Source organism: Crocodylus siamensis, chromosome 7 (genome assembly GCF_052110815.1).
Source record: "Crocodylus siamensis isolate JL-2025a chromosome 7, ASM5211081v1, whole genome shotgun sequence".
Taxonomy (NCBI): domain Eukaryota; kingdom Metazoa; phylum Chordata; order Crocodylia; family Crocodylidae; genus Crocodylus; species Crocodylus siamensis.
In genome coordinates, this window is record NC_143401.1 from 9,500,524 (window position 1) to 9,526,503 (window position 25,980).

The following is a 25,980-nucleotide window of genomic DNA, read 5'->3' on the forward strand; positions in this document are numbered from 1 at the left end:
GGAAGTAACATCTGTCTTTTCCAGACATTGTGGTTGTGTTTGTTATAACCATTGTGACATGTGAATGAAACTTTTTTTCATAACACCTTGCCGTTTTGGGAATTAATTCTCTGACTGGGGGCTCTTGTTTTTTCCAGTGAGTTGTTCTCAACAGCTTTCAATAAGAGTAGTAACACCAGCCTCAAGAGATGAAAAATCAGGGGAATACAAAAAATTGTGCCTTTGGGGATGTTTGGTGATTTAACATCCCCAATTTCTCTACTAATGGTGCGATCACAGAAGGTTGAAAAGTCTACTTTTGTTGTACGTAGAAATACATACTTCACACACTTCTTTTTGGCTGCTCAAACGGAGGTTCCACTTACACAGAGGAACTGCTATTCGTTTCCTATTACTGCCTTGACTCTCTCCCACCTTATTTTCCAACCTGACCCCAATTTTCTCCTACATTACTAGGGCTATAAAATGCAGCTGTAAATTAATATCTGAGACACAACACACTCCTATGTATCAAGTTTTCCTATTGCATTTCAGTAAAGATTAATGTGAGCTGCAGATCTTTACACATTAGAATTTCTTTATATCAACCAGTCTGCCAACTGCTGGAAAAATCCTACCCCCCCCTTCCCCCCCAGCAGACATTTCTAATCAGGAGCCCTTAAGCAATAACTATTAAAAAATAGACAATTTTCTCATGGTCAAAAACTTTCAATGTATTCTGCTTTCTGTTCATAATGTTGATCAGCTACAAAAACATACCAATATTTGTATCTCTAGCTACACACATTTAAGACTTATAATAGTTTAATTTTTGTTTTTAAATCTCATTTTGATCATAATTAGTTGATCAAAAAGCTAGGGAAAAAAATCAATGATCCTTTTGTCCTGCTGGCCCAGGACTTCTCCTCAGCCCAGAACCTAGCAGGACCTTTGTCCTGTTCTTCGCTTCCTACCATCCGAGTCCTCTGTTTGCTACTAGTGAGATAAAGCCAATCGAGGCCTCGCCGGCAAGAACCATCACCCTGTGGACCCTGCAAACACTTCTTTCCACATGTCCGGTCCTGAAAAGTGCAGTAATGGCCAAACGTCTGATATTGTTGGGCAAATTCCTCCTGTAGGTGCCAAAATGTGAGGACTTACATTAAACTGGTGAGATGAAAATAATAGGAAGCTACTTTTTTTTTTTTTTATTATTATTATGACTATTCTGACTTCAAAATCCCAGAAATATTCCCACAGGACTTTGTGTTAATAAATAGTCAGTTATTTTGACTACTTGTATTTCAAGTACAATCTCACAACTGTCACGAGTGCCTCATGCATTGATTTCTATATTTCTCATTGTTCAATCCCTATATTTTTTTATCCTGAGAAATATGAGGCACCATATTTAAATAATACTGTAAAGGTTGCTTGTCTCACTCTAAACAGACTTCCTTATTTTGCATGTCAAATGCCATTCCTTCCGAATATCCAACTCTTTCCCTTGCCATATAATATAATGCCCATTTTTTTGTCATAAAAGCTGTCTGAAAAAAACAACACATTATATAAGGGGGTGTGTGTGTATATTTGCACATATTTTATTATATATAATAATGTATATTGCATATTTTTATATATTGTTTTATATTTATACTTTTATTTGTGTGTGCGCATGTGTGTGTGTATGTGTGTAATAGTTTATATTTGTTTCCTAATGAAACCTAAGCTATCATAGCTATCAGAATTAGCTCTCTGTATACAGCAACCATTCTAGCAAGTTGAGAAACACAAGGTATAACTATATGCCATTGAGAGGCAGGTAAAGTATCTCTCCATGACCTAGCTCAGGTACCAGAAGCAATACAGCTATGTTAGCTTGGCACTCCACCAAGGTTAATCAGCCCTGCTGAAATGCAGGACGTATTATCCCAAGCACAATGCTGCACTACTGCAGTCATTCAGATTCCCTACCTAGCCTGAGTAGCTTTGCACAGTAAGTTGCTGCACCACTCCATATAAATATGCTTACAAGCCCAGATGCTATTTTACTACTAAGGTACCCACGTTGTACTTAAGTGATTAAGTCACTAACTGTGATCCATCCTGAGGAAGCAACTAACCCATTTTTTGCCAGCAGCCTGAAGTTTAGGGAACTTCCCCAGGAAATGGGAGAGCTGGATGCTAGTTCCCTTCACTCAGAAGGGGCTTGAACATATACCTTCCACTTCCCCAGGAAGTATCCTACCCATCAGGCCACAGTTTAGGTAGGGCTGAGGGCACACTCCATTTGGCTGGTTGAGGCTGGACCACTGAGCAGGAGGAATGAAGGATTCCTGGTATTAGGACAGCAAGCAACATGCATACAGCCTGGGTGCAGCCCAGTGAGCGGGGTACTCTCCTAAGGGGCAGGGAGTCCTGGCTTCTGCTCCCAATGCTTCTGCTCCCTAATACTACAAAGGCACATACAGAAAAAGAAGGATGGAGAAGGGATTTTCAATTTGTTTCCAAGCTGTGTCACAAATCTGTAATAATGTTTTCACTGATTACATCCTCCTGCTCAGCACTTACACTCACTGAGCGGTAAGCAGTAAATGGTCACTGGATAAAATGCTACTAATACCATCAAGCCAAGGGTCCACCTAAGGCTAACCTGGTTATAGCACACAAGTGTTAGTAACCTGTGTCCCCACAGCTCCACAGCCTGCGGCATGACGCCAGAGTTGGGCTTGAACTCACATCTCAGGAGATGTAATTAGCCACACCCCCACCTCATCCTTTTTGATGTGTAAAGGCCATTTTCTCTTGAATGATTTCAGCATGCAGCTCTTAAGGCACTAGCTATATAATCTCACCAGCACAAGCTGTCCTGGTAGCAATGCCTGGGGCTGCCTGGCCAGTGCAAGCCGCTGAAGAAAATATTTTTAAATGTAAGTAGGTGGAAAGCCCACCCCAGGCAAAGCAAGGACCTGAAAGAAACAAGTCTGGGAAAACTGGCTTCCACGCACCCTGCCCTTGCATATGCCCTCCTCCCATTCAGCTGATCCACACAACCTTGGATGATTTTAATAATTTTATAATGAAGTTTTAAAAACATCTCTCTCTCCCCTCCCTCCACCTTCCCAGTGAACATTTTATTTTATACAAAATGGAACAGCTTCAACAGGAGAGACTGCAAGTGCACCACTGCAGCATATGCTAGCACCCACAGCATAGGGCAGTCCGTCTCAGTCAGGGTGCTATAACACTCTGGGGTGCTAAGAGACACTTTTAAGGATGCCATGGGATGCTATGTAATGCTACGTGTGATTCACAGATAAATCACAAAGATTTCCAATAGGGACCCACCATGCCAATGCCATTGTGACCTGCTGTGGGCTTTCTGAGTTCTTTGCAACAGAACTGCTTTATTATTTTTCCCACTGTCAAAAAACAAGTGAAAGCTAAGGTTTTCCGAGGAGGAAGCTGGAGTCTAATGAGAGATGCCTTGAGTCTAAGCACCACTGGATTAGAAACTGTGTAAAGTAAGGATTCAAATCCTGGCTCTGTATTAGATCAAGGCAGGTTTTGAAGCTGAGGCTCTCACACTCAGAGGGGCAGTGTTCTCCCCACTGGTCTATGGGGCTAGGCTGGCAGCAGTGCCACCTCCCTCTGGCTGTATGTAGGGTGAGGTGGGCAGCCAGGCTTAGCTGGCTAAATCCATGAGCGTCCCTGGCTTTGAAACCTGAGCAGGCTCCGGCTCCCCCCTGCATACCAGAGTTTAGTATCAAGCACTCTGAGAAGGGAAACTTAAACCACACGTTCTTCCTGACATGTCTTCTGGTTAAATCAGCGGGTGAAATGCCTACTAGACTGCCCCCCCTCCCCTACATGCGAGACAGATGCCAAGGGGAAGGGGCACTATGCACATCCCTGTGAGGCTTATGTAGAAGATAGGCACTGAGCATCTTGGTTACAGTTCAGTTTTGTGCATGACTTAAGGCAGTAATTTAGGGATCAATGGGGTTTTCAGGGAGGAAGCATAGGCATTTCCAGGCTTGGGGGGGGAGGGGGGGCATCTACATTTGGGATATAGATACGGAAAGTGGCAGTGTCCCTGGGTTTTTTTTAATTTTTTTTTTTGTAAAAGCATTTTCTGCTTAGATTAGCGTCCTCTCCTCCCAGCATTCCCTTTTCCATGTGGGTCAGCAGCTCCCTATTTTGGGGCTCAAGACTACTTCAGGACTTATGATCCCTAACAAATCCACTTTGCATGCCCACTCAACTCTTCCAAGTGCATTTGGTGGTATTCCCCCCACCCTGCCAAGCTCCCCCCACAAACAGCTATTCATGAACCCTGACTGAATCACCTCAATATCTGCACTCTTACATGCACTCGTTGCCAGAAGAAAGGTAATACTGAAAAATGGAATGGGCGATCATCTGTCTTGTTGAGCCAAGAAAAGCTGAAGAGTATCCAATGCTTTTCCAAGCTTCAACTGTCTTAACAGGTGCCATGCCTCCACTGGCATTGGCCAATACCTTTCAAGCTCACTAATTATTAGGGAAAAAAATCCATGGTGCTCTAGTATGCACAGACGTTTGGAAATAACTAGTTACACATTAACACATGGTGAATTAGCACAAGTGTTTTATGTGCAATTCAATAAGACTCTGATGGGGCTTCAGGGCATTGACCTATGGGATCATAGTGATGATCTGTCCCACTGACTACTTATCCAATTTCACAATATCTAATTTTCCTCTCCCTGAATACTAAAATCAGGTGTGCCATTTTGTACATCTGTTGTAACCTTCTCTGCCAAGCTCTTAATTTTTAAGCTCTTCTGATCAGCCCAGCCAGCATCAAGGCCAGAAGGCTGTTTTCTTAAGTACTCAGATGCCGTTTATTCCTCAAGAGCCCTCTTTCTGTAAATGCCTCCTAATGGTTGGTTGTAAGAGGCAAGGATTTTTGTGGGTGATATCTTTTATTGGACTAGCTGCATAGCTGGGAGAGACTTAGAGACGAGCTTTCAGGCACAAACTGCCCTTCCTCAAGTCTGTGAAAGCAGCAGACACACCTTGAACTAAGTAGCAGCTAGAACAATGGCCTGTGTAAAATTCCCTATGTAAATAGAAAGAGTCTCCTTAGAGGAATGGAGCAGGGCTGTAAAACAGGACAAAACAGACATCGCCGTGAGTAGCTAACAGACAAGAGGAATGCAGTAGAAAGGATAACCTGATAAGTGGAAGAGCAAGGCCATTCAAGAAGGAAGAAGGCTGTTATCATTTATGGAGTACAGAGAGATTAGCAGGGATAGCAGGTAGATTACAATGAGCCATTAAGTCAATGTCTGTGTTTAGTCCCTGGTTTTTAGTGTCCGCTGAGCCTATGAACATTTCTTTCCAGGCCTGTCTTCTGAAGGCATTTTGTAAAATTCCCTTGAGCACAAGGATGGTGAGGTCAGAAGGGGAGTGGTTGTTCTGTGAAATGTATTCTTTTTCCTGCCCGTCTTTGCCTGTTTCTATCCTTAATCTTTTTTCCTGCGATCACTCATCCTGGTGTGTAGTTTTTGTCTACATGGTTTTCATAAGGCCATGGTGAGATGAGATATGCCCCATTCTAGGGCAGACGTGTAGGATCCATGGATTTTGATGGTCTTGCTCTTGGGGCAGCTGACTGTTGTGGCAATGGAAATGGGTTGGCAGCGTTGTGTCCAATTTGGTGTTTGTTGATCAGCAGGGAGCTTACTTCTCATGAGAAGCTGTGCAAGGTTGGGGGGTTGTGTGACAGTCAAGGTGGGTTGGGGGCCTGAACTATTTCTCTCACCGTCTGATCCTTTTCTTTTACAGGCTGTAATGGTCTGATGTTCCTTATTGGTTCGAGTATGGGATGGTAGGTGACAACCAAGAGCATGCAGTCAGGTGGAGAAAGGGGGTTCTTTTTGCATTGCAGTAGGTTATTGGGGGTAGTAATTTGGGTGCCGTTTTTATAAGATATGGCTCATTTCTCTGCTGCAGTGTCCTTGCTGGGGAAAGGTAGTTTTCAGGCTGGTGTCATAAGTATGACCCTCAAAGCAGACGTGGTGGTACCTGAGGACCTGCCTGTAGATTGCAACATTTGTGGTATGCTTGGGATGACTGCTGGGTTTGTGAACATAACTGCGGGGGTTCATGGGGGGGAGTTGTATGTAGTGATTTGTAGGTTGCCATCCCACACATGGATCAGTGTATCTAGGTAGCTGATGTTCATGCAGGAGTATTCCAGAGAGAATCTGAGCACAGGACAGTAGCCGTTGAACCTGTTGTGGAAGTCAACGAGCAAGTCCAGGTATTCAGTCCAGATGATGAGAGCATCTATGTAACCCAGTTACAGTGCATGTTTGGTGGTGCAGATAACTAACATTTAAAAAAGCCTCCTTTATATCACCAGTCCCTGAACCATCTGTGGATCTTCACTAACCTTCTGTGCTCCTTCTCAAGGGAATAGAAGAATATCGGTGAAGTTCATCTGAGCCTCTGCTTCCTTGAACAGATTTTCCAGCTTAGCGTAGTCATCGTTGATCTGTTACAAAATCTCTACTCCTTGATCTTCTATTTTTTCTTCTACCTACAGATCATCCTATCCTCTTCTTTCACAGTCTTCTGTGTTTTCTCCCTCTTTCTCCTTGGACTCCAGTCCCTATCTATCTTAACTGTCTCTGTTTCTCTCCTTTTGAGGCTAGCTATCTTTTTTCTTGCCATAGTATCCTGTTTCTACATACTTCTCCCCTAAGTTCTCCATACAACCGTTCCTTAAATCTATTTCTTTTCCTCTTGCTAGTCAATTCCTTCACTTATTTCTGATCATGGTCATGGCCTCCCCCAAGCAGCCTGCTCTCCTAATCATCTTGTTAAGCAGGTATCTGCCTATCTTCATTTGTATATACAGCCTCTTCTCTCTTCTCCTTCTTCATAGCCTCAAATTCCTTTCTGAACACCAGCATTGTCTGCCTCTATAGACCTCAAATTTCATCTGTGAACTCAAAAGGCAACACTTCATGCCTGCCTAGCTTTCCTCAAAGACTTACTCACTGATGGCATCCATCCTGCAGCTTCTGCGTCCAGTCACACTAGTAGAAAAATGTCTTCCTTTCTCTTCCACAGCTGCTTCAGTGACCGTTCTCACATTCCCTTGCTTTTCCTTGGTTTTAAGTGTGTCCCCCACCACCCAAACCTTGCTGTCCCCATTTGCTGGTTCCACCGATTGCTTGGTTCTTGCTTGGCACTGGCCGCTTGCTCTCTACAGCTGTCTGTGGAAGTCAGCCTTGCCCTTTGTTTAGCCTCAGCTGTGATCAAGGGGAAAAATCAATCCCTCAGCTGTTCACCTGCAAGTCCTCTGTACTACTTACAACATGCTGTCTCTAAACAGACCCCACAAATTACAAACTGCAATCAAAAACCCCCCACTAAGGCACAGATACCAGGGTTCACTGTCCCCTAATAAATAAGGAACAGTCCATTCCTAGCATCAGATGAGGAAGATTGTCGTCTACAAAAGCCCTTGCCCCTCTGAACCAGTCAGTCTCTAAAGTGGCATCCTGCCCTGCCTGCTGCCTCACTTTAGACTAACACAGCCAACGGCCAGGGACAATTTCCAGACAAATTCCCTAGCTGGCTGCCCAACACTTAAGTCCCAAATGAAGCTTCCTTCTCAGACCAAAGCTAGAGCCTGGGATGGATTTACTTCACTGGAAAAGCAGCAAGACCCTCAGGGAGTTTTTGCTAATGCCAGAAGGATGTAGTTATGCAAGTCGCATTGATGTCACTAGATTTAATGTGACCTGCAGCCTTAGGGGCTTTGGAAAGCCTCCCACTCATTCACAGTTCTGCATATCACACACTTTATTCTCTCCTTTTGCTTTGTCTTTCTGGATCACAGATCTGCTACCCCCAACACTGACACTGATGAAGATACCACACTTCTATGATTTGAATCCTGTACATCGCCTTTCCATCTGTTGTTAGCTGCTCCCCACATAGTTCAAAGCTTTCAGGCACTGCCCTGCTCTGGGGTGCCGGCCCAACAAGGCTGTGAGTTTGCTGGTGGCTGACAAGGATCTCCTCTCCTCTACCTTTCAGCTTTGCTCTCATTTGGTTGCCAGCCCCAACCCTTGCTCCTGCTGGGAAAGTGGATGGTTAATGATTAGAACAGCTCTCAAGAGTGAGCAAAAAATGGCTCATCTCTGAAAATGGCTCCATGATCAGAAGTCTCATGAGCGGTGAGGCCACACTCCCCATAGTCTCTCTGCTTTCTAGATGCCTTTTAAGATGTCTTGTACTTGTCATTCTTCTGCTTTGTATGTTACTCTATTCTCTTACTGTAAACCGTCCTAAGCCTTTGTTGGGAAAGGTGGCACATAAATTGAACTGAATTGATTAATTAAAGGAAGTTTCAAATCATTGATGGTGGCATTGACTCTATGTAAATCCTGGCTTTATTATTCCACTGGCTCATTTGGTTTTGGAGGGGTTGCTGGGTGATTTGTCTGTATTAGTACAAACTGATTTCCATGTACTTATGTTTATTCTTCCAGAGAATGCAAAAAACCCCAAAAATTTGCCTTGTGGTGTATTGTTGCTCTCTCAAGAAGCTGTTTCTGAAGAGCAGGGGCTCTTTACAGCTGATTATTTCTACTGGGGGTTTGCCATTGCTCTTCTCAAGGGATTCAGAAGGTTTTGTTGTCATCTGTTTCTCTAGGCAGATGAAGTGAAGGAGTCTTGGCTGCAGGTTTTCCTGGAGTCTTGCATGCTTTCTTAAAGAAAGTGTCCAAGTAAGTTTGGACAGATGTTCTCCAGGGAGATGAGCGACGCAGCGAACTTGTTCACTGGCCTGGCATTGCGTTGGATCAAGCATCGTAAAGTCAAAACTGACATCAGGAAGTCGAAACAGGGTTTATTTATAATTTACAAACGTCGTTAAGTGCCGTTCACCGTAACTCAAAATATCTTAAGTCGAGGACTGCCTGTACTTGTAATCTGAGCAGCTCAAGACTTTCTGGCTGTAACCACCAGAGGGAGCGATCTAGCCCATGCTGTCCGCAGTTAGATAGTTTGCGGCTGTCTGTACCACAGGTATTGGTCCCACAGATCAGTGCTTCCCATGGCGCTTGCACTGAGGAGGCTGCAGTCCAAAAGCCTTTCACTTTCTTGCATGTGTGATACTTATTTACATCACAAGTGAAGCTTCCTGTAGTTCAGGTTATGGATTACCATTGCATGCAGAATGACCCTGCACCTCCATGAGTGATTTCAGTGCACATCCCAGGCTAAGAATCTCAGGCATCCTGCTAGATGCATGCTGATGCAAGATGCAGTGGAAACCTGGTGCAGAGAAATGGCAGGGAGTGGCAGCAACTCCAGGCCTTCCTAGATTCCTCCCTTGCTGTATAGATCAGGGTGAGACAACGTGAACAATTCTGGAAAGGAAGGGAAGGAGGAGGCACGTGTGTACTCTTTCCCCCTTCACAAGCAACAACCTTCTTCCCACCCCTTCCTGGTGGTGGGATCTGTACACACATTGTGTGGTGTAGCAGGGACCAGGGGCTGGGATAAGGAGAAAGAGAAGAAGGACTGGGGAAATATATTCCCTCTGTTAGCCAGCAGAAGGGGTTGGGGAATGACTGGTTTGTGTGTTGAATCATGAAATGCACAGGTCCGTGTTAAGTTCAAAAACCAGGAAATACAACACAGATGTTGTTTTTAAAAAGTGTAATCTTTAAGCCAATGTCATGATTCTGGGTGTAAGGCTACCTCATTAATTCTGAGCTCGCAGATTTGGTAACGATGTTGCCCTGAACCACTGGCCTACCTAAAGGTCCAACATCTCGTGCTCTGCTGAGGTTAAAGATGGGTGCTACCTACCAACGAGAAGCAGAGTTATAGGCCAACCATGGCAGGCTCCCCATCAACCGGGGCAGGCAATTATTTTAGGCAGAGGGCTTACTTGGTTTCAGCAAGCTATCGAGGGCTGCAAAACATGCAGCCCAGGGCAGATTAATATTAATTTTCTAAATTTGTTAGCGGCCCTGCGGGCTGGATAGAATGGCCTGGCGGGCCGCATCCGGCCCCGGGCTGCATTTTGCCCACCCCTGCTATATATAGATCTTCAGGCCAAAAAACCCTGGAAAACTGCAAATGTTAGCTATTTTAGGTAATTTTCTAAGATTTCTCAAACGTATAATTTCCAATATTGCCAATTCCTGTAATTAAATTGCAAGTCTGGCATCATTTGCAATTTTTCTCAAAGACCCTGCTCCAGTAGTTTTATTATTGCATGAGAATCTCAACTCTCATTAAAAAAAAAGTTTCCATGTAACCAAGAGGGTTGGAAAGTCTCACACACAAACCAGTCATGATTTTCTGGGGCCTAAAAGGAATCAGAGAAAATTAGGCTTGGAAGGGACCTCAGGAGGTCACATCTAGTCTAACCTCTTGCTCAAAGCAAGACCAGTCCAGACAAGGCTTTGTTTTGCTGGGTCTTCAAAACCAGGACTATGCAAAATTTCACCGAGTGTTTTGTTTTGAAGCTGTTTTGACTCATTTCAAGCTTGAAACAGCAAAACTGAAATGAAACGAAACATTTTGAAACGTTTTCAGTGCCCTCATTTCATTTCAAAGCCATTTCAAAGCATTTTTAAGTTTCAAAACCTCCTCCGGTGGTAGGAGGCAGGGGACAGCCAGGGCTGCGCTCCGACCGGCTCTGCCAGCCCCTTGGAGCTCAACCTGCCCTCCCTGTGCTGCCAGACCCCTCCCGGGGACACAGGCCCCCTTAGCTGCGTGCCGGACGACAGGAGGCTGCCGCTGCCGGCAAGTACCACGAGGTGTGCTTTGAAGAGTCTGAGGTGCAGTTTCCCAGAAACCCCTGCACCTATCTCCTTGAAACTTGGCAGGCTTCATGCCCTCAGAAGAGGCTATCAACCCTGCAATTTGCATCTGAATCAGGCAAGCAATGACAAAGTTTTAAGCATTTTCATGATTCCCCCATTATAGCCTATGGGCAAAATGGCGAAACACATCAAAACAGTGAAACAAAATGGAACAGAGCTTCGAAATGAAACGAAACAAAACAACAAAATGAAATACTGTCCCTTCAAAACGATGGTGTTTTGCACAGCCCTATTAAAAATCTCCGAGGATGGAGACTCCACCACCTCTCTGGGTAACCTGTACCAGTGCTTTACTACCCTCCTAATATCTAACCTAAACTTCCTTTGCTGCAACTTGAGACCATTGCTCCTTGTTCTGTCATCTGTCTCCACTGAGGACAGTGCAGCTTCATCCACCTTGTAACCATCCGTCAGGTAGCTGAAGGCTGCTATTAAATCCCCTCTGAGTCTTCTCTTCTGTAGACTAAATAAGCCCCGTTCCCCCAGTCTCTCCTCATCAGTCATGTCCCCCAGCCCCTGAACCATTTTTGCTGCTCTTACTGGACTCTCTCCAATTTGTCCAAATCCCTTCTGTAACGGGGGCCCAAAACTGAACACAGTACTCCAGATGTGGCCTCTCCAGTGCTGAACAGAGGGGAATAATCACTTCCCTTGATCTGCTGTCAAATCATGATCTTGACATTGGCTGTATGGATTAGTTTCCTATGCCTGAACAGTCGGCATCCAGCTATTAAGGGGACATGTGCAATATAGAGATTACTCAAGTATGTGAAGTAGGGAAAAGCTTCACTGGGCTATGCTCTGGCATCCACATATTATGTGTGGTTCCAAATGGAAACAAATAAATCTTTTATTCTCAGGTATCCTTTATTTGTCTGTGTCCACATCTCTCGTCTCTGGGCCCTTGCTGCTCGTAGTTTCACTTTGTCTTTCCCTCTCCAGGACAACCTCATGTGTCCCCACTTTTGAGTTAAAACATCTACACTTCTTAAGTAACAGCTGAGAGGCTTCCAAGCTTGTCTACATTATGAGCCTTTCCCAGCAGACAGCCATTGCCATATAGAAGCTGCCAGACTACATCCCTGTATGTGCAACTTCAGAAAGATCTGCATGGCTACACTACAACAGGGTGCCGGCAGGGTAAGTAATGCCCTTGGAAAGCACAGGCTGTTAAAAGGTTGCCAGAAGAAAGCATAGGCATATCTGCACATACTTCCTGGTAATTTCCTAGTGATTCCAAAGAGTTGCCAATATACAAGGAAGCAGGTACTGGAGTCTCATGAGGCAAACATGGACTGTAGGACCATTCTGCCAATTGCAGCATCAGCCCTTGAGGTTTCTGTGATAGTATTCATGCTTTGTGCAGGTATGGATGGAGCTCCAGGTGCCTGCCCTGCAGGCATCACCTCTGGGAACATCATGCGGGGATGCTACAACTAGCCCAGCTCTAGTGGAATCCACCTATATCCTGGATGGCAGGTCCACCTGAGTGGTCTCAAAGTCTTATGCAGTTCAAGATCCAATTAGGCAACTGATGGCCAATGTCTTGGCTATCAAGACAAAGAGGTCTAGAGATGTTATAAATGGCTTAAAAGTAAAGGCTAAGGCTCTCTTCATTTCTAGTGAATGGAAAGTCTCTGCCCCTGAGGAATGAGGCTTTGAAACGAACACTGGAAAACGGATCTAAAATCCCAAAGGAAAGTCATTAACAACTTTGTGCAGGGAGTTTGGGTGAACCCCCAGGGACACTATCAGAAGAAAAAAAGTGGTATTAGGAGGTTCTGACTGAGGGTTTGGATCTCATCCTCCTTGCCAATGTAATTGCAATTAGGAAGATTACTTTCAAGGAAAGATGCAGAAGGGAACATGTTACCATAGTCTCAAGTGGTGCTCTCTGCAATGTGAGGACCAGCGTAAGGTTGTGCTTTCAGACCAAAAGATACTCTATCTTTGGTACAGTAGATTTGGCTGGGTTGATGTTCCTCATCTTACACTAGGACAAAAACCTAGGTCATCTCACTAAGTAAGTAAATCTGGGTAGAGTCCTTTCTGTTGTGGATGAAAAGCTCTCTGACCTGGGTTGAACACCCTAGCTGTACCCAAGAAAGCCATCCAGCACTCGGGCTGCGAGGTGAAAGATCCCCCTCTGCTCTGTGTTAGCAAGTCTTGGACCAAAGGCAGCCTCATAGGATCCCTCACCAACAGCAATATCAAACCCAACTCATCCATGTGGGGTTACTGGTATCACCTGGGCCCTGCACATAAGCCTTATGAAGGCTCATGGGAGCAGAGGTGTGGGAATAAATACTTACAGGAGGTTCTTCAGCTATTCTTCATAAATGAATCCCAGAGAGAGCCTGGGCTAAAACCTCCATCCCAGAGCAAACCAACAGGCACTTCTTGTTGGTCTTGATTACTAAAACGTCTTTGGACAGAGGGCCCCATTTTGCAAATTTATCCCTGAGTACCAAGTTCTTGAACTCCTGCTCATGATGTAGGGAGGTGATTCTGCTTGGGCAATCTGCTACAGTGTTTTGAAGATCTGACAGGCACATGGCAGACAGGCGAACTCGATGACTTACCCACCAACAATAAAATAGTTTCTCTGTGTAGATGGGGCACCACCCTGGCTGTTGATGTAAAAACAACGTAGTGTATTGTCTATCATAATCTGGACGAGAGCTCTTGATGCAATGGAGGAAAGCTTTACAGGCTCTCTGCACTGCCCTCAGTTTTAGCATGTTAATATTCAGTCTCATTTTGTCCAGAGACCAGAAGTACCGAATTTGAAGGCTCCCTGAGTGAGCCTTTCACTGGAGAGGAAGAGACTGAGCACCTGGGCCTGAAGTCTTCTGAGATGAAGCCTGGCATGTGGCATCATGAATGAGCCATAGGCCTGACCAGAGATAGGCAAACACTTGCTTTCGTCTGTTGTAGTCCGGTGTTGCATGATCAGCAAGATAAACTCAGTTAGGCCATGACAGCAGTGCTGTGAAAGGTAAGCTCTGGCTGACACCGAGTTCAAGTAGGCTACAATGAACCTGATGGTCTGAGCAAGAGCCAGGTTTAACTCTTGATAGTCAATGAGGAGTTCCAGAGATTGGAAAAGGCTCATCATAGTGTGGATTTTTTAAAAATCTAATTGGACCAAAAAGCCTTTAGTAACCAGGTAGGTATAAACAGGAATCTGCCACTTGTAAGACACCTTAGTGAAGACTTGGAGTTGTTGGCAAACTAAACAGCAGATCCCTGTGCTGGTAGAGGTCTTGGTCCGCTATAAATCAGAGATTCTTTCCCCTGCACTGCCAGAAGTCAAGATAAGCAAATCAGTCTTCCTGACACAATGGGGGAATAATGGCCACTAGGGAAACCAGCTGGAGTGTGAAGATGTGTTGCGCTTTCTTAGTTCAAAGACTGGTCTCCAATCTCCCTTTCTCTTTAGAACTGGGAAATAACTAGAACCCTTTCCCCCTCAAAGACAGGGGGATTAGTCCCACAGTCCCTACCATCAGCAGGAATTGGACCTCTTCCCAGAGCAGACTCTGAAGAGAAGTCCTTCAAAGGTGCCGGGGAAGGGAGGGTGTGAGAAAATTGCAATTAAAACTGAACGGATGAACTACTGGGGACCACATCCAGGCCCCGTTACTCCAAGGAGATACGGGCCCATGGCAGGTACAAATGGGCCAATGTTGGTTTTGGAAGAGCAGGAAGGTGGCACAAAGTTTTCATCTTCTGAACCCACCATCGAATTCCCTGTTTCAGGGGAGAAAATCTGTAAGAGGAGGAGTAAGAGGCAGTGGAGTGCTTTTGTGGCACCTCTGCCACTTTCTAGGGGTTCCCTTGGTGGGAGACCAAGGGACAGTGACACAGACTGTTGCTGGGACAGTAGCAAAGGTATGGGACTGAATGCTTCCTAAGACTCCAGCTAGTAGGAAAAATGGCTCTGCCTCTAGCCAGGCAGCAAGGATTAATGGAAAAGTAGGTCTTGTACACTTTTTACCCCCTTGCCACAAGGGCATAAGGAGGTGAAGCTAAGGTGTACTCTTCAAACTGCTAAGGCAAAAAAGTGTCTGATCCAAGCACAAGGTGAGACATACCCACAAGTGAGAATATGGATGCTGGCAATTACCAGAAGAAAAACCCTTCCTTCTCACAACCATCCAGCACGGTTTGAGCTCTTCCATGCTACTTTGGGCATCTGCACGTGATTGAAAGTGTGGGCAGAAATTAATATGAGCTTTCCCTGCTGTTTGTTCAGTTTAGATCCTATGTAATAAGCAGCTACAGTGAGTAGAGCAGCAATTAAAATACGGTAATTATTTAGTATGGTAGGCAGGGACACTCCCTAGAAAATGAATAATGTTTTTAACTATGTCAGATTTCTCAAGCTTTCTTAGTGAACAGCACATTTGAACAGAGAAAATGCTGTAGGGTTTTCCCTCACATGAGTGCTGGTTTGGGACAGCTCTCCTCCCACAACAGCCAAATACCATCTTTCAAAGCACCAAAGAGAGATGGCTAGGAAAGTAGTCAGTGTGCTTTTAGAGCCAAATCCTAATACACATCTAAGAAGCATGTAAACAGCATTTAGAGGTCTAAATTACTACAGGACAAATCCTATTTCTCCTTGACATGTCTAAGTGATTCTTACATAGCTGCACAACTGCAATTATCCGGCACGTATGCACAGTGTTGGATTCTGTTTCCACCTGTGATGCAACAGGATTGGCCTACGTGCTTATCTGCTGGAAGCAATGTGGTAGCAAAAGGCACTCCCACTTCTTAACTCAATAACCGAGTAGCTATGCCATTTCCCTTGTAAACAGGCAACTCAGGTGCTTGACTTAGGGGAGAATTTGAACTGGTACCTTTGTACTTCCTAGCAAAGTGCTCTAGCCACCAGGCTAAAGCTGAGCCACTGCTGAGCCTGCTCTCCAGCCTTCCCCCTGAAGCTGTCCCACTGTCCCTTGCATTTACTATTAATTGGCTAAATTGATAAAAAGCAGTGGGTCTGTTCCTACCCCATTTGGAGAAGGGGCTGGGGCTGGAGGCTTGTTCCTTTCAAGGGCAGCACTGAGCAATTCTCACTGAACACCCTCTTATATCCTCCTAGCCCCTGTACCTCCCCTCTTGGTTGCCCAGTGGGCCAAGTTCAAGAGAAAGGCTGGAGAGTGCACTGGGCAATGCTTAGTCAGTGGCTCTAGTTACAGCACTGTGGGCTGGTAAGTAGAAGATGAAGCAAAACCCCTCTGGATGAGAGTGCCTAAACCCTGGGTCTCTAGGTTCCCGGGCAAGTGGCCAAGCCACTAAGCTAAAAGGTAGGAGGGCTGCCTTCTCTAAACATCCACTGGTTGTGGCTTTTTCTGCAATGAAACTTTCAGGACTTCCCCGATGAAGAATGCCTCATAATCTAAAGCTTGTCTACCTTGATCCCAACCATGCAAGAGGTTCAATACAAAGATATCACCCAAAAAAGTCCTCGCCCTTCACATAAATCCTGGACTATCATGGCTGCATCACTCCAACACTACCTGGACTTGCACCGAAATTCCGCTGGTTCCGCGGTGATTTTTTTCCACCCTGAAACCTAGGCAGCCAAACTGCAGCCTACTGAGCATGCTCAGTGGGGAAGTGCAGAGTGTAGCTCTGTGGAATCAAAATTGCATATATCCACCAACGTTTTTAGTTGTACGTCTGTGTCAATGCCATTTAGGCACATCAAGGTGGAATACATGCAAGCTTTCCGAGCTGCCGTTGAATTTGTCAATTGTGGGTGTCAAATTTTAGATACTCATCTAAAAATCAATGAGAGCCATGGATAGAGCATATCTGAACATCAAAACCATAAAACGGTTCACATCAAGCACCCTAGAGTGAGTTAGTGGGCACTCTGGAAATGTGTTAAGCAGGTGACAGAAAACGGAAGACGGTTGCAGGCAGGGAAGACAGGAAACAAGCCCTTACCGGTAATGCAGTAGGACTCCATGCTGTCATGGGATCAGTGATGTAGCTCCTGTGCGTGAGCAGCTCGGATGCACTTAAGCTACTTTTGGTCCTTCTAGAGCCTAACTCCGGAGTGCTCCAAGAATTACTAGTGGCGCTGGCCCTTCTCGAGTTCTGCTCAAATGAGTTTATCCTTTCGTTGGTCCCTTCCGTTTGAGAGAGGTCTGACGATGACTTGATTGTATTTGTAATAGTGGAAGTTATTCTCTTTTCCACTTTGGTTGGAGAGTCCTCAAAAGAATGGATGCCCTGCCTCGTCCTCCAGGCACTTCTCACAGTGACGTGCTTTGACTCTGGTGAAAGAGTTTCTAATGACCGGTGACTCTTCCAGCTGACTGTCTCGGCTGGTGGCTCGCTGTTGTTCTTCTCAATGGATTCAGAAGATCTTATCATAATGCTGCTTCTCGAAACGAGCGTTTCGGCTTTGTTTCTCAGAGCCGAGTCCCCCGTTCTGTCCGCCTCACATAATTTCAAAGCGATGTCGCTCTTACTGAGTGAGATCTCAAAAGGTGTGCTGATGTTATTTGTCACCGATGGCAGCTCGCTTGGAGCAACCCTAATATTGCTAGTAGAAGTATGTCTTTCCTTTGTTGCCTCATTTGTGGTGGCTTTTGGAGCGGCCAGCTCAGAGGGGAAGATGGTGATGCTACTTGTCATTTTATTTGTCACAGTTTTAAAGACAGGTTTCTGTTTTTCAGAGATTGTTTCAGCCCCAGCCCCTCCCATTACTTCTTTCATGTCCTTTTCAATGATTGCAGGCTTAATAACAGCTTTGGATCTCAGGGCTTCTCTAGGGCTGAATGACCTTCTGGATTTTGAACCGAGGCTGGTGGCATCTGAAGGTATTTTGATGGGTTTAGTGGATTCTTCTTCATTTCCAGTACTGTTATCATTTTCAAAGATAGATGGTCTAAATACTCGTCTGGAGCTCGGAAATTCTCGGGAATTAGGTCTTTTTCTTGGCTCTAGTTCTGACTGGCTGCTAGCTTTCATACTTTTGCCTATCTCCTCATTTGGATAAAGTTTCTCATCGCTTGTTGGTTTAACGGCTTTGGATCTCAAGGAGTCTGATTTCAGACCGATATTTGTGAGATCACTTATTGAGGCTGCGCTCTGGTCCGTTTCTTCTTTGTCCAGAGCTGTGAGATTCTGTATAATATCTTCCTGGCTTTTGGAGTTGTGCGAGTGCCTCATGAGAACTGAAGGCTTTGCATTTTCAAGTAAAGCGTCTGCAAATTCTTTTTCCTGGGAGCTGATTGTCCTTTTAGATTTCCCTTCCAAGTGCGGCCTGTGAGACAAAGCAGCGGGCACTGCTGCTTCTGCTTTCGAGCTACTGGGTTCATCTGCTGGCAGTTGGGGAGAAAGATGGCATCTACGTGAAAAACCTGTTCCATTGGGTGGTGCATGGTTACTTTTGGTAAAAACCGTCTCCACACAGTGATCAGATGTCTCCAACTGAGTTATTTTAATTTTTTCTGCCAAAAACACAGATGCTTCTCCTTTGTTGGGTTTTTCATTGAGCACATCAGAAGTACTGTGGCAAATATCGCTACCTGTTTGAGACAGTTTTTCAACCTTAGTCTTCAGCCCACTTTCATTCCCAGGTTTAGAAGACATCCTCCAAGCTTTCTGCTCATGCGCAGCAGGGGGGTATCGACTCAAGACAGAGGGCTGCTCTCTTGATTTCTTCCCTTCGCTTTGTGGAACATCTTTCTGCGTGGAGAAGTAGGTAGCAATTGTTGATCTGTCTTGTTGATCCACTCTTTTTGTTTCGGCGACCGCAGTGTCCAATAGAGCAGATTTACTAGATGCCTTTGTTGCTCTCATGCTGATTAAACTGGGACTGGAAACTTGCTTGCTGCTTTGCAAATAATTGTTATTATTGAAAGAGAAGTCCCTGTTCCGTGTCCTCTCACGTCTATGCTGCGGCGAAAGCTCCCGTGACTTGTGTTTTGCAACTGATAGCTCAGCTGGGATACCTCTGCATTTAGATTTGTCGTGTCGGACTCTGCCAGGGAAGCTTGTATCTTCATTTTCCACCTCACCGTTCTCCAGGTCTTTCTGTTTTTTGATTTGCATTTTAATTTCTTCTAATTGGTCAATTAAGAGCTTGTTTTTATTCTGTTCGCTCAGATAACTGTCTTGAAGGTCATTATTTTTGGCTTTCATTTTTTTAAGTTCCTCTTCTAAAGATTCAAAATGTTTAATTTGAGTTTTTAATTTCTCAATTTCTTGGTTCAGGTCCTTCACTTTATTGTCCTCTTGATTTTTATTCTTTTGATTTTCTGATTTATTCCGGGTTTCATTTTCAACATGCTTTCGGTAATCTAAGCTTCCCTTTCTTCTGGCTTCTTTGGAAGCCAATGAAGAAGTCAAGTCATCTTCAATTCTCAGGTCATTTCTATCCAGAAGACTGTTTGATGACCTTTCTAGCAAATTTGATGCATTTCTAGTTTGATCAGCTCTGTTTAGCTTGTTATTTTGTTCAAGCTTTTGCGTTAGTTCTTGAATTATTTTCTCATTCTGCTTTTCTCTTTCATTAAAGTGTTTTCTTTCGTTAACAAAGCTCAGGGCTAAAGATTTCAGTTTTTCTAACTCACTTACTAAACTCTGTTCAGTTTTATCTAACCTATCTTCAGAGGTTTCAAGTTCTTTTACTTTCACCCTAAACATTTCCAGTTCTGTAGAGATTTTTTTGGTCAAGTTCTTTTCTTCATTGAGACTCAAGCACAGCTGAGTACAGTCATTCTTACTCCTGCCAAAAGCTTCCTCTAGTTTTTCCAGCTCTGCCATTCGCTTCTGAAGTCGTTCAATTTCTGATTTAAGCTCACGGGTGAGACTTTCCTCCTCTTCTAGTTTTGCTTTCATCAGCCGACAGAGCTCTTCAGCTTTCTTGATTTCTTCATCCTTGCCTTCAATTTTCAGCACTCTTTTTCTCAGTGCTTCAACATCAGCCAACATGCTAGAATTGCTGCCTTCTACCTGGATAACTTTGTCCTGGAGATCCAGAATCTCATCCTCAGCTTTCTGGAGATTTTTCGTTGCTTCCTCTAGTTCATCAAGACGACGGCCAAGACTCTGCAACTTGAAGCGTAGATGGCGATTAGAAGTTTCCTTGTAGCCTGTAAATTCAGCCATCTTTACTCTTTGATCTTATTGGATTCAGTTTCTCCCAGTTGGGATCAAGGGAGCGATTTTAGAATTTTACTTTCCTACAGCTCCTTTGATGGAGGCGATCTGAGCCTGAAAAAAGAAATCATAAAATGAGTACAAGGGCTGCCAAGATTTTGGGGGCTGTTTTTTGCATAATCCTTCCTTGAATTAAACATATTGCCAGTCATTATTGTTAAGGACGTTAGAAAAGATCAACAATCAATTTAATCCAATTGATTTAGTTTGTATACTGTCCCCAGTGCTAGCCCACCACCGATGGGAGAAAAATAGGAAGACCCTCCTAGGCTGAGTGAGACAGGGAATGCATTTGTATCCACTGAATGACCCTCCAAGATTGTTTGAAGGAATGTATGGATGTATCTGCATGTGCATGGACACGTGTAGGCAGGCCCATCCATGTGCAAGTCCCTGTGTGTGGGTGGTCAATTCAACATATGTGCAAGATGCAGATTCCTACACAAAACTACCCATTAGAAGACATTCTGCTTCAAAGGAATATACAAATCTTAGCAAGGCTCTTGCAAGCTATAAAGCAGTGGCTCCCAACCTTTTTTAGACTCAAGGCACCCCTCAAAAGATGGTAACTCTTAGCTTTCATTCACTTCTTGACTGTAGAAAAATAACAGAGCAATTCTTCTGTGGGCACAACACGTCTGAGTGTTTCTGACACCATGGATTCCTGTTTGAAATTGCAGGACTTATCTTGTGAATCACGTGTAGGTGTTTGCACATTTAGCAGTACTAATATTACGTGGTACCCTTAAAAGCACCCTGGCTGAGAATTACTGGTATAGAGCCAGCAATCATAAACTAGACGCAGAAGTAAGATCCTGAGAGGCAATTCAGGTATCTAAAGCAGAACTTAAGTGACTGTAGGGGGAGAATTCAACTATCATTTGAGCACTTAAACAACATTTTTTCCAACTGTACAAGAGGCTTTTTGGCACTTATACATAATTTGTGATGCTGTTACCCTTTATTACCTGTGCAGGATAGACATGTAAGTGTACATGTGTATTCAGAGCATTCACAGCAGGCCAGGCATGGGCCGAGCAGCTACCCATGCCCCCATGTACAACATGCACAGGCCCCTAATCCTGGCCAGAGAGAACTCCATGATAAAAGGATAATTAGGAAAATTCCTGTGGCTCCCAGGCCGCAGGAATGCACCACAGCCTTGAAGGGCGTCCCAGCTGGGAGCTCATGGCTGGGAGAGCCAGCCCACTGATGGGGACTCCTAGGCCCAGGGGCGCACTAGTCACATGTTCAATTGAGGGCACAATGGGAACCAGCCACAAAATTATACATATTTTGTGTAATAACTTTGTGACTTATTCCCTGTGTTTTTGTGCCATTAACTGCATGAACATGTGGCTGGTTACTACTTAAGACGGGATTAACTGGTTAATCACATCTTAAGTGTAATGTTGCCAGGGGCCCTAGAGACCAGACTAGTCCACTTATTAGAAATCTCAGTGGATTTAAGCATCTAAATGCAATTTTAATCCATCCTGTTCAAATCCCTGAAAATCCATTAATGTGGCTACTTTTGCTACAAACCATAATCTGTCTCTTAAGACTGAGTCATAAAGAAGCAGCAATGGGGAGGAGGAACCATCCACCTACTGTATTTACTGCTGAGCAGGGTGGAATGGTATCATACTTAAGCACCTATGTCCACCTGGATGCCTAATAGGTGAACAGAATCTGGGCCCTAGGGGCACATCCAGATGTGCGTGGACATTTGGTTCCCTGGGGACAAGTAGCAGTGGTGCACATTGTGACGCTGCTACTTGACCCTAGGGAACGCCCATGCCACACGCACTTTGGCACGTGGCAAGTTGCTCTGGGTGGGGATGGGGAGGCTGGGCAAACTTACCCCAGGGCCTCCCAGGGCTGCCACTGCAGCATTTCTGCTGCACAGAGCCTGGCCATGAGCCGCAGCACAGCTCCAGGTGGCCCAGCTCCACTTTTCAGCAGCGTGCGCTGGCTGAGCATCGGTTGCAACCATGTTTTTCCCCCCATGGTTTGTTCTGACCCCTGGATATCGAGGGGTCAAAAAAAATGGAGGGGAAAAAACCTGGCACAGTGCATCCTTGGGCAGCATGCCCTTGCAGCATGGAGAACAGCAGACTGTGTGATATGTTGTGTTGCAAATGTGTTTGCAGCACCACATACCACACAACTACGCTTGTCTGGACACACTATAGGGCTGGATCCAGGTGTGCAGGCATGTGCAGTTTGTGGTGCCACAAACCTCTTTGCAGTGCCATAAAGTGCACACCTGGCATGTCAAAACGTGCCTCATGCTGCATATTTGCAGCACAGGGGCAAAATTTGCTATCAGAAAATCCTGGTAGCAAAAAAAACTGGTGCAGAAAAAAGTGGTGAGGTGCACAGTCCTCTCACATGCGCTGGCAGACAAAGGCTGGGTCCTTCCACTGCTTTAGTTGTCCCCTGGCTTCTCCAGCATGGGGGGAGCTGGGAGGAAAGGGGAACCTGCAGTTTCTCTGAAGAGGGGCATTGTGCCCCGCATCAAACTGCACATGCAGGAGCATGCACAGCAAAAAATCCCGCTACAATTTTTGTTGCAGCAAGCACGTCTCTTCACAAGGTGATGTTCCCTAGGTGTCTAAACTTAGGTGTCTGCATGGCTGGAGAAGCCAAGCGACTCACACTTGCCTAAGTCTGTTGTGATCTAGATAACGTGGCACCTAAACACTGACCTGTGAGGTCAACTCTGAGCATGGCAAAGGCACTCTGGCAGCACTGAGTTTTGTACAAAGGCATAGCCATGGCTGCTTTTATATGAGAGCAGTGGAAGTGCTTGCTCTTTGTGTGATCAACAGCCCAGTGGTAAGACCTCTCAGGGAAAATGGAAGTTGGGTTCCAAGCTCTCTTCAGCTATAGGGGATTCAAACCCACATCTCCACTGCACAGGAGCATGCTATGACCACAGGCGATAGGGCAGTCTGAAGGGGCACCCTCCTTTAGAGGATGCTGAATCACAGGGCAGCCTCCATAGCCTAGTAGTTCTGGCACTCTTCTGAGACTGCCTAATTGCACAAAGAGTTGTGGAAGCTGCAACCAAAACACAGATCTTCCCTTTTCACCTGGTGCCCTAATCACCAGGCTTCTTGCCTGTTTTCTGACCCCATGACTTTTGCATTTGCAATTGTCTAATAGCCTGGCTGTTTCAAAGGTCAGCAGATGACACATCCCCCACTCCAGATTATCCTACAGTTCAGTGGTTTGGATAGCCTTCGGAGAAGTAGGAGATGCAGCCTGGATTGTCTCAGGCTAAGGACAGCCTAGAATTTAGGTCTCCCAAATCCTGGGTGAATGCTCTAACCACTAGCCTATTATAAAGCACAGGTACTACTACTGCCTATTAGATACCTATCTGCAGAGGAGCACTTGGCATCCTGGATCCCAAGTAAATGAGGCATAAAAATATATGGCCCTAAGTTAGGGACTTGAGCTCCAAAGAGGATGATAGCGTGATGCACCCCAGTTCCTACTGGTTATCCATGTGTTGCTCCCTGCTCAGTTTGGGATTCATGAAATCATCCTACGGAGACAGAATTAATTGTAGAGGCAGCCTTGGGCCCAGTCCAGTTTCTTTGAATCACCCTCCTTTTTAGGGTGCTTAATTTTTAGCTATTGTGACCCTTGAGTGCCTCTTCTAGATCTCACCCAAAGCACATGAAGAGAAGAACAGTGCAACCAATGTGATACAGGAGAAACTACAATGGGACTTCTTAAACCAGCATTCAAAATTCAGGGCAGACATTTCTTCAGTTTATCAGGAATCCTACAATTCATTATGAAAATGCAATGCTTGAGTAGCATGCCTGGCCCTTGGAGAAAGACAAGGTGCTAGAGATGGCAATGCTTTGCAAAGCATCCTTTTGTAGATGAGGGGCTGACAAAGAGAGGTTACCCTCAAACGCAGGATGCAGCCCTATGTAGATAGGTCTATGAATGCCTGTGTAGGTAGGCATCTCTCTGCTGTCTTGAGGGGTAAACCCTAAATGGAATGAAAGCCCTATCCTGGGCAATGCATTGCAAAGCATCGTATATGTCTCTGGCCAGCAAATATCCTTTGACAACACCTACATAGTCTGCAGTGATAAACTCTGCCCCCTAAGCCAGAAGCATAACAGGGCAGTTCTGTGCCCAGGGCAGCAGCAGTGCACAGAGCAGCAGTGCCTCCTGGCTGGCATTTCTCCACTCCCCCTGCTTAGTTACACTGCTGTTCTGAGCACTCAGTGCCTTTGCATACAGTGTACGGCAAATCAGGAGGTCCTGAATCCCTCCTAAACCTGTCGAATAGTATCTGTGTGAATTGAAATCCTTACCAAATCCACCGTGTAAATGGGAAGGAAGATAGACCCAAGGTGAAAAAGAGGACAGTTTCTTATAGCCCATGTGAGTGGCTTGACGTGCCACAGCTGTACCTTGGGAAGACCTTCCTGGTTAGGATTTTCTAAATTTTCAACGGCCAGGAAATAGGAAAACTAAACATCCCAAGATGTGCCCTCATTCACACTGTAACCGAATGATCTGCAAAACTGCTGGCTGGCATGAGGGGCGTCTTGCCATCTACTGGGAACAGGAAACAAATGCAGAACAAGTCAGCCTGGAGCCATGGCATCCGTGATCCCCCTTCCTTCCTCTTCATATCAGTAGAAAGACTCAAAATCTTCCCCCTGGAGTATTAGAGGAGGATGTTTGAAAGCAGAAGGCAAACTCCCACCCTTCAAATGGAGCCTACATAATATGGGCAGTCTCTCTAAAACAGAGGTGTCAAACATACAGTCCACAAGCTGAATCCAGACAGAGCCCCGCCATCCTTCCCCCAGTGCTGCTCCTGGGTCTGATCACAGCCACACAGGGCATGACACAGGGTCAATCCGTGGTCCAGATCAGGCCCACAGACTCCCTCTGGGTCTCCTTTCCTCCTCTCCCTCTCCTAGCACACCTAGTCCAGTGCCTGCTCTAGTTGGTCTGGGACCCACACTGCGTGCATCACAGGTGCTGGACTGGCAGAAGTAGGTGCTGCATGCGGTGCCACCCTGGAGCTGCCAGGCCAGGTGCCATGTGCAACAAGGCTGCTGCCACGGCCAGACGGTGCTATATGCAGTGCCTGTTCCGGCCTCACTGGGATCCGTGCCTCACACAGCATGGGTCCCACACCAGTTGGAGCAGCTGCCATATCAGGTATACTTGGGAATGGAGGGGTGCCTGTGGGCTCAATCAGCCCACGGCCTGGTCCCATGCCACTCATTCAGCCCACAGGGCTGGATGAATTTAACACCCATGCTCTAAAGGTGACTTTTGTCAGACCTGGAAAGCCTGGATGCAGCCTCCTGGGAACCTAACGCCAGCTTATTCTCTAACTTGAATTGTTTTTTTTTACCTTCTTAGTAAAAAGAGAGATGCCAGCTCCTCTGCTGCAAAACTCACACAGGCTGAAAGCCCAGGAGAGGGGCACTCAACCGCTTGCTCTCATCTCTGGTACTTTCAGTAAAAACCACTCTTTAAATGGACAGTCAAGCTCTAGAGACCCCTGCTCCCCTCCAAAGTGTGTGCACTTCTGTGACCTGCAAGCGGGTTGGGCATGAAAGAAAAGGGTTGCCTGGTCTGAGAGACCAGAAGTTGCTTGTGTGTGCAGCGTGCGACACGGATATTGTAACGCAACATCCAGGTGGCCAGTGGGCCTTTGTACGTGTGCACAGCTGCATTTTTTGTAACGGGTTGAGGTTTTCTTTGTGGAGTGATACTCAGAGTGTAGATATATACAACCTCATATATATATATTTTTTTTTTACAAAAAAAAAAAAAGAATTCTGTGGAATTCTTTTAAGTGCCAGTGCTTCTTTTTTTAGTTTTGAAAGCAACTGCAGGCCCA

At 45.4% G+C, this 25,980-nt stretch overlaps 1 protein-coding gene across 3 annotated transcripts in view; it reads right to left on the reverse strand.

Moving 5' to 3' along the window:
- The window catches only part of LUZP1 (leucine zipper protein 1), a 79,132-nt gene that overhangs the window by 11,300 nt on the left and 41,852 nt on the right, over positions 1-25,980 (reverse strand). For all 3 annotated transcript variants that reach the window (XM_090058382.1, XM_090058381.1, XM_090058380.1), the window contains exon 2: positions 16,854-20,135. In XM_090058382.1, the coding sequence (XP_089914508.1) occupies positions 16,854-20,030 (3,177 nt within the window). In that variant the 5' untranslated portion in view covers positions 20,031-20,135. The remainder of the gene's footprint in view (positions 1-16,853; positions 20,136-25,980) is intronic.